Genomic DNA, 13,466 nt, shown 5'->3' on the forward strand with positions numbered 1-13,466 from the left:
GACCGATTCGCTATCCTCTAAAGTTGCACAGATCTGATGAACGGGATCCGAGTGGGAGATAGATGTCGACGTCGATCAGAAGAAGCTAAATAGCATCCTGGACAAGTTTGGCCCTAGCTGCATATTATGCTTATCAAAACAGAGAAACGAGTGGACTCAAGGACTTTTTTTAGATAGGATTCGTATGAAAGGCACGGATAGCTCAGGGATTCGTAGACCACGAGACTTGCTAGGGTTGGTCCCGTGGGAATAACTCACTTTCCTTTTTGAGTATGCAGTATCTGAATTACCAAATGCAATGATTTCGAGCACCTTCTCGAGAATAGGACCAGACGTCCTGATTCAGTCAGAAATATGAGAGTGAGACCCGGGAAAAAATACGGAGCCTACGGCTCTAAATAATCCATGAGAACTGAATCCAGCAAGATGTCCTGGTTTCATGGTTTAAACTTTACGTCGTACGAATGAGCTGAGCACGCTTGACTCAGCGTTGCTCGCTTCAACGTTTCTCTTGGCATCACTAAATTTCCAAAGCGAAGATATTCAGAGAAGAAAGTGTCAAATAGGCGATGGCATTGGAGCAATATGCGACAGGCACAATGATCTCGGGATCTGAACAAAATCACGTGGATCACGGTAGATACTCTCGCGATCCGAGCTGAAAGCAGGCTGAAAACAAAATGAAAGCAAAGAACGAGAATGAATATAACAGGGTAGAGGCGTATTTCTAAGAGGAAAGGACCGAGCGGAATTCGTAATCTTGAACGAAAGACATCAAGGACATTCATCTTGTGCTAACTTCTAAGCCTACATGTGTATTCTGTGATCCACAGTTCGTTTCGGTATAACGACTCGGATTCATGCTACTTGAATATGTCTTCATCTCAAACTGCACATTCGACACTGTGCGCGTTACAATTCCACCCGTTGATGCATCATAGTCCCCATGTCGCGCAGCATCTTTCATATTAAACAACATGTGGCTCCCGAGAATGCATAGAAATGATTCGCTTCCACCAAATGCTACGAAGGCTTGTGCGACTGAGTTGAAGGTGGTAAGTGTGCCTTCGAGCATGTTTAATACACAATATGCGACGATTCTGTGGGTGATTGGTTTTGCGTTAATATTCACACAAGTTCAAGCGGGATAAGGAAAGCTAAGGTGAGACGGAAGACTGTTGCGGTGATGAGGTACTTACAATGCGAAATAGAATACTTGGTCGGTAATGATAACTCGCATGAGTGGGAACCCGCGGAAGCCTGCCGATAGTCTCCAGAACGAAATCGCTCGACGCAGAGTGATGCCCATGATGACAAGTTCGTATACCATGGGAAGGACCCTGCATCAAAGAATGGGGACATGCATCAAATTTTGTGACATTCATTCATACAATGGTCGAACAGGCAGGTTATATTGAAAACGTGTAACAGATGGCTGCCAGTACTAACCAGGCCAAGATGAAAATTTCCAACGGTAACAACCTCTTGACTGTACAAATCTCAATTTCGTGTGTTACTTTTATTGACATCACTTATTAATGATTGAGTGAGTGAAATTGGTGCCAAGGCAAGGAGAAATAGATGAGCAACGCACTAGCCCATCTCAATTCTGTTGCGAGTTGCAAGTTGCAAGGAAGCTCGGCTTTGTAGAGGACCCTGGTAAGGTTGATGCCGAGTTTCCTCACAACTAGGAAGAATTGAGATGATTGAGTTGTGAATTTTGTGTCGATCAGATTTCTTGTGATTTGAGTGGACAAACAAGTAAGGGATACAAGAAACATCATTTAATTTCAAAGTCCGACAACTCACAAGCACTCCAGAGTGCTTGCGAGTTGTTGCGCGTTTGACTACTACTTTAGGCAAGCACGCAACCCGATCCCCATCTTAACCACCCGATTTTCATCTCGGCACTTCGGCATTTTTGGCATATTTCTTACATGCCGTGCACAACTCACAACTCGCAAGAGAATTGAGATGGGCTACTGCCTTGGGCGTATCCATAGTACAGGGTCGCTCCTATCCGAAAGACTTCTTCCGCCACGAATGAGACTTTGAGGACAGTATGTAGCAAGCTTCCTGTAAATTATTTATACGCTTGGGAAACTTGCTTTTGACACTATGTAATAGGTGCATACGCACGTGAAGGAAGAAAAGCAAGGACTCTTGATAACAAAATGTCTACCGGCAACTTGGTCAGCTCAACATTCTTTCCGAAGCAAGATTAACAACTCACAGTCAATCGCGATCCTCGTTACCAAGCCTAGGAAGGTGACAGTAAATCGAGAATCTACATGAAAGTGAGCGAAAGAAGAACAGTATTATATGTACCCTGTGCGACCAAAATCCAACCAGTAGCTTCACCTAGATAATTACCCCAAATTTAGGCAAAGAAAGTAAGGCTTTGAGGACCAGTTCTTACATCTAAACCAATATAATTACAATCAACCTTTGACACACGCTAGTAAGGAATATAACGCACGACTTGTTATTTGCCTTGAATGAAGTCCCTGATATTTTTTGCACATCGACGTAAGATAAACGTTGCTTGATTGGACTTCAAAGACGCACAATATAATAATGATATGCCTCCTAGGAGCCCAATATATCGATTCTAAATCGTCTTTAGTTAACGGATTGCATTCCATTGGATTGCTGAGATGCGTACGGCTAAGTAAACCCAAGTTATATGCCTTCGTGGCCTGGACTACGACCCGTATGTTTATCTTGAGTCAAGCAAGGAAGAAGACATAGGAGAAATTTAGACTTACCCAAAAGTATTTGATCTAGAGATGTCGAGATGCACAGGCAACAGTCAATAAGATACCTCATTCAGAAAATTGTATTACGGACCTCCCTGTCCAACGTAGTAGCTGTTCCGAAGTCAGCATAAGCCCTCGACGGAAGGGAAATGAATCAGCTCAACTCACCGACATCATAGCACAAAAGTGCCACAGTTGCAATTTGGAAGTACGTGAAGTAAATCCTGCTCTCGATCAGAAATTTGGCTACGACGGGGTCGACGTCAGAAACAGCAGTATTGCTCATGTTAAGGCTTCAAACAGATTTCTAGGGAGGTATGGACGAGTGATGCGTTCTTGAAAGTCGGGTCGGTGTCGTAAATATGTGCATTCCCCTCCTGCAAGATGGATTGGGGAGTGTTTATAACGTATGATAATGGGGCCTAAATGAAGATGGGAACTCAGTTTGACATATTCCCTTTGTGAGTTCGGAATCATTCGGATCCGAGTGGATCGAGATTTGATGCTGAAGTGGAAACATCGAGTCGACGTCGATCAGAAGAGGTTAGACAGCATCCGGTACAAATTGGGTCCTGGCTGCGTATCAAGGCTGTCAAACAAGTTTAAGTCAACTCTTGGTTGCGTTCTTCATGGAATGAGCCAGATAGTTCAGGGTTCACAGCCAGTGAGACTTGCTAGAGCCGGTCCTGTCATGTTAATACCAGTTGCTTCACATCACACTGTTTGTTGTTGCATACATTTCAAAGCACCTGTCAAAAAACTGGACCTGATATTTTCCAATTTTATGGATAGCCGCTCACTTCTTGTCTGGTTTGAAATATGAGAGAACCTTGGATGAAATATGGCTTTTGCAGCTTTGAGTAATTTAAACTTGTTTATGCTAAAAGTGCAATTGGGCAATTTACAATTAAAAAGAATATGCTTGCTTCGACGTTTTTCTTGGTACGACGCATTGAACAACGAAGGGATAAATAGAGAAGACAGTTCCAAGTGGTTGATGGTAAGTATGACATGCACGCTAGGCACACCGGCTTGCGGGCTGAACAGAGTACGTGAGTCTGGATGGTTTTCCCAGTGCCCAAAGATGTTATTTTCAGTTGCTTGCAATTGTAAATGAAGTGAAGTCAATGCTGATATGGCTAAATTCTAATCATGACACGCACAACATCAAGACAGGAAGAACAAATGCGTGTAAGAATACAGATCCCTCCAAACATATTGGTACAAATCATGTCAGTTATAGGTAGAACATTGTGCCTTTCAGATTCTCGTGGATACCGTTCCCCCACATTTCCTGCGCCTTCCTAGATATCTGCTGCTCATCCATCCTGCTCTCCGGACTATTTTTCGGCGGAGGAAGAATACCGTGCAAGTAGTGTTTTCCGCGCTCGCAAGCGCGATCCGCCCAGTACGCTGGTGGAATCAAACTCACGCTCTTCGTCGCTCTAGCCCACAAGTAACTGACATCGTTTGCACCTTGCTGGAGATCGTCTGCTGGGAACTTGTTCTCGTCGTAGACGACTGTGTAATGCGTTGCACGAACCGTGCCCTGGAGTCCAGCGTGTGCCTGCAAATAGAAATCAAAATCGTATACCGCTGTAACGCCTTTGTCAACGACTGTCCCGGCTTTGGTGTTTGACGTCCTATCGGCGTCCTCTGGCTTAGTTGGATAGAAGCGAGTATGATGACGTTTTCCGCAAATTGAGATAGTTAGCTTCGGATTATAGTTCTTGAAGGACTTGAAGGCCTTCTTTATCTCGGGTAGTTCTTTGAGGAGCACTTGGTCAAACTGGCCTTCGGAGACACCGTCACGGAAAACGATGACGCGCTCCGGGTAAGCCTTCATACGTTTGTTGTATTCCGCTAATCGTTCGATCATCATATCCTTAACATCGGTAATCATCTGCAATTTCAATTGGTGAGCTATGAGGAAATTCAAGGCAGATTAAACGATAAGGCGTACCTCTTTCCGGTGTTCCTGCAGACGCAAGCTGACTGGATAATGCATGAAATTAGTGTCGCACGATGCGACGACTGCAGCAATCGAGGGTGTTCCTTTTACACAACCGATCCCAGGATGTGTCACGTCCATTCCGACGAGCATTGTGTTCTTCAACCACTTGAGAGAATCTGGGTGGATCTGATGGTTGATGCCGCCGAGTTTTGCATTCACTTTGAGTGCAATGTTGGAGAAGTACTGGTCTTGGCCGCGCTCCTTACGTACTTTCGACATGATCATGCATAGTGTTGGAATGCCGAGTTTCATGTCGCATAGTTTCTTCAGTCCGGGGTAGATATCAGGATCCTTGCCTGTCATGAATACAAGAATCATGTTTGGTTTACTGGGAAGGGACTTGATGGAGCTCTCGATTTGTGCAATTGCTTCGGTACGGAAGCGATCCCGCTGAAAGTTTAGTCTCGGGAGTCGAAGGAAAAGCAACGGAGGAAGAGCACTGTCAACTTGCATACCACTATTGCGACATTTAGCGAGGAAACCGGTGACAACGTTACGTAAATCGGGATCGGAATTGCTCTGGAAGTCTTCACGACCGCCGTCGTTCAATACAAGTATTGCGATGCGAGTGAGTTGCGCCGGTCTCGAGAATCGCACACCGAGAATGTTCCACGAGCCATTCGCAACGCTCGGCTGGCCCGACTGATACATGACCCTCGGTGGGGTAAGGACCCGAGCAGGGACGACGGTAAACTCAGTAGATATTTCAACACCGAAGCCGGTCATAGGTGTTGCGCGTTGCCGCAAACCAAGAACATTAAGACCCTGGTTAGAAATTGCCTGTGCGTTGACGGGAGGCGAGTTGCAAGCAGCCTTTATCATTTCTGCCGTCTGCCTGTCTGAGAGTGTGCCGTTGTAGGATTGTCCTGGTTCGATTTCACAGACCTCGGCGGGGACATAAACGTCTTTCGTCTTGTTGCCGATGTTGATGACTGGCATGTCGTCGGCGTGGCTCAGCTTTACTTTGTATTCTTGCAAAATAGTTATTGAAGACGATCTTCCTGATCAAAACGAACGTACACTTACTGCGTTGAAAGTACTGTTCGACACTGATTTGGCCACCGTATTCCTCACATTGGAACACGGTCTTCCTTGCAGTTTGCGGTCCAAACGCCTTTATACTATATCTCCTCCGATATCCTAAATGTGTAGTCGTGACGCGTACACGACCATATAGCTCTTGAGGCGATGCACCTCTCGACTGCCTCGCAAATTCGAGTATTGCATCGCTTAGCCGTGAATGCGGAACGTAAAAAGCGCTCATGCAAACGTTGACATTAACCATGAGGCTCTTGTAGACCGGACGGACGCTCGAGAAGAAGCCTTTCCAAGCTTCCAAACCGCTTCCGAGTTGGAAGGGCGACTCATTCAGTGAGTTGGGTGGAAAGAAATAGCGGTTCTTTCCTACTGAGACTCCAGTATGCGTCGCATGGGAGGAAGTGATTAGGTTGAAAGCTGAAATGATATCCAATGGGTTGTATTGTGCATCATCTCCTTGAAGGTACCTTGATTGGAACGAGTGTTAACGAAAGTAGAGATGTTGTTTCGACAATAAAATAATTACCGGTCAAGGTCTGCTGACCGAAGTTCCCTCGGCTCTAACAGGCTTATGACGTACTCTTTTGCACCGGGACGAGGTCCGGCTTGGCCTTCCTCATAAAAGGCAATCGTTACGGTGAAGTCCTCTGGTAACAGTGCCCTTGCAATGAGGCGTTGCATCCTGTCATGGGCAATGCCTCCAAGATATGGTGCGACGTCCTGCGACGATTCAAACAAGTCGAAAAGGCGCTTTCGCAAACGCTTCTCCTCTTTCTTCACACTAGGTGTGATTTCAATCGGGTAATCGTACAGAACGCAGTTCTTCGGATACTTCAACGCAAAGAAATTCGCGCGGAGCGTGATTGCTGTCCCGCGTTTCCCGAATCCGGGACGTACGACGCGATCAGGCACCGATGTCGATAGATTGCTGAATTTCGAGACAAGCGCAGTCAGCTCACGATCACTGAGCCGAGCGTCCAACTGTGCAGTTCCGCCCAGTGCGAACACCTGCACTGGGGCGGGACCCCCTCTGCCGCGCCCAAAGCCACGGCCAGGTGCAGATGGTGGTGCACCACGGGGTCCTGGACCTCCACGTTGGCCGCCACCGCCTCGAGGTCCACCTCGGCCCCTACCTCTTCCACGAGGATTATCCATGGTAAAAACGCGAAGGTATCTGACGGTGGGGTAGCGTAGTAGTCTGAGAGCAGACAATGAATATAATATGAACATTGTAGTGGGTACTTATAGGCTGAAGAGGCACATACCTGAAGATAGATGCCAGTCAGACGGCTCCTCCATATTCCCTTCCATGAACCATGACTTCGAAAGCTAATACAGCTAAGCGCCCGTTTAGAGTTCAGGGGTCATGGGATAGACAAAGAATAGACCAGAATCATTGGAGAACACCGCTGTTATTACATGCGTAAACCTTCACATACGCCAAATTAGAAATCATCCCCACGCTCGAAGGAGTCTAAGCGCACATAACAGCATGAGGTGCACGCCATGAGGACAGAAGTATACGTACTTCTAGTGTAGTTTCAAGTAGAACAGCACATTACCTGACACAACGGACGGGTATGGCACAGGTGACAGGAGGACCACGTTAACTTTAAGGACACGTGTTGAGCATTTAATTCCGTTTATCCAAGGTATCACGCCTCTCTAACTTGTCCTGTTGACTGAAGTAGGAAGCAAAATTTAAGGTGAAGGCCATCTTTTGTCGTCAGCAATCAGAGAACAGCAACTGCCAACAAGGCCTGCACAGATAGAAGTTTATTCTCCGTGATGAGTAAATTTGCAGGCTATCACATGACATAAAGTGTAACATTCACGTACTGCAATGAGTTCACAACCAACAAGCATCGAGAACTCAAATTTGATTTCATCATCTGTATCCTGGAATATCAAGGCAGCCTCTGCAAACATTAATGCCACTATCTGACTAAAACATTATAGTCTCTCTCGTATCTCACAAGGACTTATATTAGTGGTTATTCTCACCAATACCTGCCAAATGACCCGGATCACACCCTTCGTATCCAAGAGCTTATTGGACTGTTACCTCTCCAAAAGCAGAATATAAGTTTCAACCTTACTTGTTTCTATCGTACCAACTTTCCATTAGGAGCTCCGCCTGTGAGATTAGTGAGGTACGTAATAATTGACGTAGGTGACTTGTGCAAGGCATCTGCAGGCGCTTATGGTGTATTCGGAGTTACAAACAGTACGTTCTTCCTGATATATTAAAACCACATACTCATGCCTCACAGTTTTCAGTTTTGGAATTGCTTCCAGGGGAAATGTGAACGCCACAGGAAGGAGTCTCGCCGATGGTACTTTATTCACTGAAGTGAAGCAATTTGTGCGGCTTTAAACAGTTGATCAAGCAGTTCTCTTGAAACGCACAGGACTTTGCGACTACCTTAAAGAGAAGAAGATTTGACAACTGTAGCTTGTTACAATATGAAGTTCTACCGCTTACGCTTGTTGGAGAACACATGACATTCTACTTCAGAAGCTGCTTATGCCTTTTCCTCCTGAAGACAATTGTCACTGTCGTTTGTTAAAGTCCGTGTGCTGATGTCGACTGCTGGATCACCGGGTGAATATAACACTGGCAAAATACGGAATATGAGTTTATGTCCTTACGACTTCCAGGAGTCCAAGCGAATGGATTGGTGAGTAAAGTCCGTTCGAAATCGTTGTTGGTTGCTGATTACACACTATCTAACTTAGGCAAGGATATTTGTGGCATACAACACGTATTTACCCCTCGATATTCCACTCAGGGTGACTGACACAATTGGAAAGCACAGAAACATTCTAAATTTGAGTTAGGCGCCCGAACTTTAAATACACGAATGTCAGTAATCGCAAACTTTGGAGTAAGTAAATGCCTTCCTCTCACCACGATATGTGAATATGATGACTCGTGCCCTTTCGAACCCACTACCTTGCTGCATGAGCACATCAATCAGGATATTGTCGGACTAAATTAATTGATACTAAATTTAGTGATGTTTCTTCCCGATTAATGGAATTGCAAGCCGTCGCCCGGCTCATGCCACGACTCAATGGATTGTGCACTGTCATCGAGGCAGATAAGGAATTCTCAAATCCTCACTTTAACGGCTGGTTGCATCGTGTTATCTTCTTACAGGAATCCTAACGGACTTACAAGATATATGTGCATCGTCCAACCTATATCACCTTGCCATCACCAGCATCTACTCTTGTCGGACTTGCTGATTGTGAATGCTAATGCACAGTACTGTGAATGGTATGACTACTTGCTTGAGCATGCCCTTGCTATGCTAGCTAGGAATTCCAATAAATGGATTAGTGAGCAGTACCTAGGAACGAAGGTATCGGCTTAGCCAGCCCGATAGCGATGGACGCCCAGCCTCACGTGTGAACGCGCCATCTTGATGGTGCAAATCAAGCAACTATCTTCACTGCCTTTATCAATTTGGTGATCTACGTGTCAGGAGAGCACTAACGAGTTGAGAGTCCTGCAAATCGAATTTTTATTCCATATTCCTTCCTTGTTACAGATTCCTCGTCAGTCGGACTGTCACTGAGCCATCTCTCATGCAGAGTCGTGCTCTGGCTCTGTTATTTATATTTAAGCCAAGAAGATTCACGGACTCCTTTTATTGCATTGCACAATCCAACCAGAGATACCCCTCTCCTTGACTTGAAGTAATTGTCTGACTAGCGCCCTTTGCTATCCGGGGCAAGCTCGACATGTCAGTGACGTGCTCAGGTGACAAATCCGATTCGGACTCACAGTAAGCCTATCTCAACCAGTCCTCCCATTATCGATTATAAGTAAGGCTTGGACTTGCACAACTTTCTTTCCTTCACTTTATCTATCTTCTCCAAACGATTGCAAATATCGTCATGTCGAGCACAGATAAGCCTTTGATTGCTGTTGTTGGAGCAACAGGAGCTCAGGGTGGTAGCGTCGTCCAATACCTATTGAATGACCCCGACCATACTTTCCGCGTTCGTGCGTTAACGCGTAATGTCGACTCTCCGAAGGCGAAGGGTAAGCATTAATATTGCTCTTGTTTTTACCATTGCTTCGTTATCTTCGTCGTTTCGCTATCATCCCTAATTTATGCGCATACATCCCGTTAGCTTTGGCGGAAAGCGCTGTTGAGGTTGTAAAGGCCGATCTGAACGACGTGAATAGCCTGAAGAAGGCATTTGAAGGTGTCTACGGCGTGTTCGGTGTCACGAATTGTACGTTTCCAGCTTGAAAAAGTCCCATAAAGAGTTTTAACTGTCTGTATCTACAGTCTGGGAAGTGTTCTCGGGCGAAAAGGAAACTCAGCACGGAAAGGCGTTGGTCGATGCCGCAGTAGCGGCGGGAGTGAAACATTTTGTCTGGTCGACGTTGGATCATACATCCGACCCGTCGGTGCCTCATTGGGACTCCAAAGCTGCCGTCGATGATTATCTCAAGCAGACCAATCTTCCGCGTACTTCGTACGTACATGAATTTTTCATCTCATACGGTTCTTTTTTGAAATTTGACGGCCGATTAATTTAGCCTTTATACAGCGTTCTATTATGAGAACCTTCTTACGTTCCCGAATCTAAACATTGAGAAGGACGATGCAGGTAAATTAGTAGCAGACTGGCCTGTATTCTGGACGGATGGCCCTATTGGTGGATACAGTGCCGCTGAGACAGGAGCATATGTACTCGAGGCATTGAAAAAGCCGAAGGAATGGATCGGTGAGTAGGAAATTTGAAGGAAACTATGTGAGATTCATTTTCATTGTTCCATTACTTATAGGGAAAGACCTACGTGTCGTCTCGGATGTATTCACCCCGCGTCAATTCATCACCGCTGTTAGCGAGGTAACAGGACAAGAGATCGCGATCCGTGAATACGATCGGGAGAAGTTTAATGAATCCCGAGCGTATAGTGAAGAACTTTGGGCCAAGTAAGTCCACAGCATACTTCGTTATGCCATTATATTTCACTCATATCTCCATTTCTCATCACAGTATGGGTAAGAGCGTCTACTTCATACTTTAGCATGAAATTGATGGTCCCTTTTCGTAGAATACTTCTATAAACACAATGGAAATCCGAACCGCGATGCCGATTTGACCTTGCGCATCAACCCATCTCGCAAAGATCATCGCGCATTTGTTCAAGCTAACAAGGAAGCATTTATTGCTTCGTTCAACTTGTAGAGTCGGAATTCGGAATTGCATGAAGAGCAGTATTTAATTGGCCAATTTTCCCAAGAAACATTGAACATGATGTTCAAATAGTCATGTAACATTTCTTTCGTTCTTACATGTTGTACATAATGAAAATCTTATGCTAATAAATACACTATATCAGCGAGATACCAAATTGCTGTGTCTTCTTGCGATTGACGTTATTCTTACTGTGCAATACGCTTCTGATCTAGTTGTTTAGATAAGAAATATATGTATTGTTACTTTGAGGTGTGCACATCAACGTTGTCTGAGAAGAGCATATAAAAACGGCGAATATTATGGGATCCTGGTGGGCCGGCCATAACATGAATGTATAGTTCTTTGTTCATTGTTCTGGCTCTCAGGACTCTCGACCAGGACATTAGTGAGCAAAACCCGGTTCAGATCCATATGCAACGACGTAACACGGTTTCACTCGTATAGCTTCTATCGAAAAGTTCGTCCACGCCCACGGCCTACGGTAGTAGTGTATAGTCACAGGTGCAAAGATTACAGAATGGGTCTGGAAGTTCTATCACTTAACAGTACAAAGTTATTTAATTACGAGAAAATGAGAGGTGATTAAGTCGTTGTTATCAACAGAGTCGTACTCGTTTAGCTTCCGTTTCTCTCTAGGAAAATAAATCAATTACGATATGCATTTTGATCCAGACGAATCCTACTTTAGGCAAAGAAATGGAACTTGAAGAATCTCCTCGTGGTATTACATGAACAGGTAAATCCGATAGTAATCTTGACCACATACGGCCATGATATTCTCTGCATATCAGGACCACTCGTCTTCTTTCTTCTAAAAGGTGTGGGATGATCACTAAGGTCATGCTACATGTCAAAATACTATTCCCTATTCAGTTTATCTTAAATGTATTCTATTGTACCGTGCCTTCCTCGTTCTAAAAATATACACAATCACACACAGAACACACACGCCATTAGTGTTCTAATGTCCGACTCGGAGTCTTGTTATAGTAGTATTAAAGCTTCCGACCCAGACCATTGCAATTAACAAGTATAAATAAGATGTGTACAAATTGTTTTCTCTAATTTCTTCATCTTCTTCACCTTACGAGTACATTCATGGCGAGCGCCAATAAACCATTGATTGCAGTTGTCGGAGCGACAGGTGCTCAAGGCGGAAGTGTTGTACAATATTTACTGAATGACCCGGACCACTCCTTTCGTGTTCGTGGTCTAACACGCAATGTTGATTCTCCGAAAGCAAAGGGTAAGCGTTATGATTGTTATTACTACCATCGTTGTCCTTAATGTATATGATTAATGATCACACGCTCCATTAGCTTTGACAGAGCGTGGAGTTGAAGTGGTTAAGGCCAACATGGACGATGTCAATAGTTTGAAAAAGGCATTCGAGGGTGCCTTTGGTGTGTTCGGAGTTACGAATTGTGCGTATATGCCTTGGAAAGCAATCTGTAACCGTCCTGAACCTTCTGCTATTTTAGTCTGGGAGGTGTTCTCTGGAGAAAAAGAAACTCAGCATGGAAAGGCATTAGTCAATGCCGCAGTAGCTGTAGGAGTGAAGCATTTCGTCTGGTCGGCAATGGATCATACGTCTGATCCAACGGTGCCGCATTGGGATTCCAAAGCTGAAGTTGATGATTATCTCAAGAAGACTAAACTTCCACGCACTTCGTAAGCGCAAATTATATACCTCTTGCTCCACTGCAGATTAATGATTTGTCGATTTCAGTCTTTACACCTCAGCGTACTACGAGAACTTCCTTGCGTTCCCGAATCTAATAATAAAGAAGGACGATGCAGGTAAACTAGTAGCAGACTGGCCCGTGTTCTGGACAGATGGTCCTATTGGTGGATACAGTGTCGCTGAAACAGGAGCGTATGTGCTTGAGGCATTTAAAAAGCCGAAAGAGTGGATCGGTAAGTAAAGGCTCTTCATGAAGCGATTTAATATCCAACGTTGTGTTGCATTGCTCAATGCTAGGGAAGGACTTGCGTGTCCTTTCGGATGTGTTCACACCGCGTCAGTTTGTCAAGGCTCTTAGCGATATAACTGGAAAAGAGATTGTGATACGTGAATACAACCGGGAGAAGTTTAATGAATCTCGAGCGTCTGGTGAAGAACTTTGGGCTAAGTGAGTGCAAGACACATTTCGTTACTGTAATTCGTTTTATTAAACGTCTTCCGTATCGCTTCACAGCATGGGTAGGTGAGATTCAATGATATTTCTGCGCGGTATTGATTCTCTTTTTCGTAGAAAACTTTTACAAATACAATGGAAATCCGAACCGCGACCCAGAGCTGACTTTGCGCATTAATCCATCACGCAAGGATTATGGTACATTCATTCAGGCCAACAAGGAAGCGTTTCTTGCGTCGTTTAGCTCCTGAGCTGGTTGGATACTGTATGAGTTCGTGTGAAAATATT

General features: G+C 44.8%; 5 protein-coding genes across 5 annotated transcripts; 2 read left to right on the top strand and 3 right to left on the bottom strand.

Moving 5' to 3' along the window:
* Positions 1–558: 558 nt before the first annotated feature.
* FOMMEDRAFT_159435 (uncharacterized protein) lies at positions 559–1,330 on the bottom strand (the record flags this gene model as incomplete). The annotated part of the gene is made up of 3 exons (XM_007269380.1): positions 559–669; positions 812–1,100; positions 1,200–1,330. 3 exons carry the CDS (start codon positions 1,328–1,330, stop codon positions 559–561), a joined length of 531 nt encoding a protein of 176 aa, XP_007269442.1.
* Positions 1,331–2,626: 1,296 nt separating this feature from the next.
* On the bottom strand, positions 2,627–3,045 carry FOMMEDRAFT_159436 (uncharacterized protein; the record flags this gene model as incomplete). Its single annotated transcript, XM_007269381.1, has 4 exons — positions 2,627–2,704; positions 2,769–2,783; positions 2,851–2,870; positions 2,928–3,045. The coding sequence occupies 4 exons, from the start codon at positions 3,043–3,045 to the stop codon at positions 2,627–2,629; spliced, it is 231 nt and encodes a 76-aa protein (XP_007269443.1).
* An 851-nt stretch (positions 3,046–3,896) lies between these two features.
* FOMMEDRAFT_22413 (Piwi-domain-containing protein) lies at positions 3,897–6,980 on the bottom strand. Its single transcript, XM_007269382.1, has 4 exons — positions 6,338–6,980; positions 5,800–6,278; positions 4,723–5,744; positions 3,897–4,662 (listed from the first exon to the last, which is right to left on the bottom strand). Exons 1-4 carry the CDS (start codon positions 6,964–6,966, stop codon positions 3,997–3,999), a joined length of 2,796 nt encoding a protein of 931 aa, XP_007269444.1. The 5' UTR covers positions 6,967–6,980; the 3' UTR covers positions 3,897–3,996.
* A 2,493-nt stretch (positions 6,981–9,473) lies between these two features.
* Positions 9,474–11,184, top strand: FOMMEDRAFT_22414 (NmrA-domain-containing protein). Its single transcript, XM_007269383.1, has 7 exons — positions 9,474–9,865; positions 9,958–10,062; positions 10,119–10,308; positions 10,373–10,560; positions 10,622–10,772; positions 10,795–10,798; positions 10,894–11,184. Exons 1-7 carry the CDS (start codon positions 9,718–9,720, stop codon positions 11,026–11,028), a joined length of 921 nt encoding a protein of 306 aa, XP_007269445.1. The 5' UTR covers positions 9,474–9,717; the 3' UTR covers positions 11,029–11,184.
* A 954-nt stretch (positions 11,185–12,138) lies between these two features.
* FOMMEDRAFT_159439 (NmrA-domain-containing protein) lies at positions 12,139–13,429 on the top strand (the record flags this gene model as incomplete). Its single annotated transcript, XM_007269384.1, has 6 exons — positions 12,139–12,286; positions 12,360–12,464; positions 12,522–12,711; positions 12,770–12,957; positions 13,022–13,153; positions 13,296–13,429. The coding sequence occupies 6 exons, from the start codon at positions 12,139–12,141 to the stop codon at positions 13,427–13,429; spliced, it is 897 nt and encodes a 298-aa protein (XP_007269446.1).
* Positions 13,430–13,466: the final 37 nt, after the last annotated feature.

The sequence above is a fragment of the Fomitiporia mediterranea genome, assembly GCF_000271605.1.
Source record: "Fomitiporia mediterranea MF3/22 unplaced genomic scaffold FOMMEscaffold_9, whole genome shotgun sequence".
Taxonomy (NCBI): Eukaryota; Fungi; Basidiomycota; class Agaricomycetes; order Hymenochaetales; family Hymenochaetaceae; genus Fomitiporia; species Fomitiporia mediterranea.

Bases quoted from the DNA above. Each gene is read 5' to 3' on its own strand.
- FOMMEDRAFT_22413 (XM_007269382.1), bottom strand. From the start codon at position 6,966: ATGGATAATCCTCGTGGAAGAGGTAGGGGCCGAGGTGGACCTCGAGGC. The intron at 6,279-6,337 runs GTAATTATTTTA...GTTCCAATCAAG, and splicing joins CGGTCAGCAGACCTTGACCG to GTACCTTCAAGGAGATGATG. The intron at 4,663-4,722 runs GTACGCCTTATC...TTGAAATTGCAG, and splicing joins TGCAGGAACACCGGAAAGAG to ATGATTACCGATGTTAAGGA.
- FOMMEDRAFT_22414 (XM_007269383.1), top strand. From the start codon at position 9,718: ATGTCGAGCACAGATAAGCCTTTGATTGCTGTTGTTGGAGCAACAGGA. The intron at 9,866-9,957 runs GTAAGCATTAAT...ACATCCCGTTAG, and splicing joins CGACTCTCCGAAGGCGAAGG to CTTTGGCGGAAAGCGCTGTT. The intron at 10,063-10,118 runs GTACGTTTCCAG...CTGTATCTACAG, and splicing joins CGTGTTCGGTGTCACGAATT to TCTGGGAAGTGTTCTCGGGC.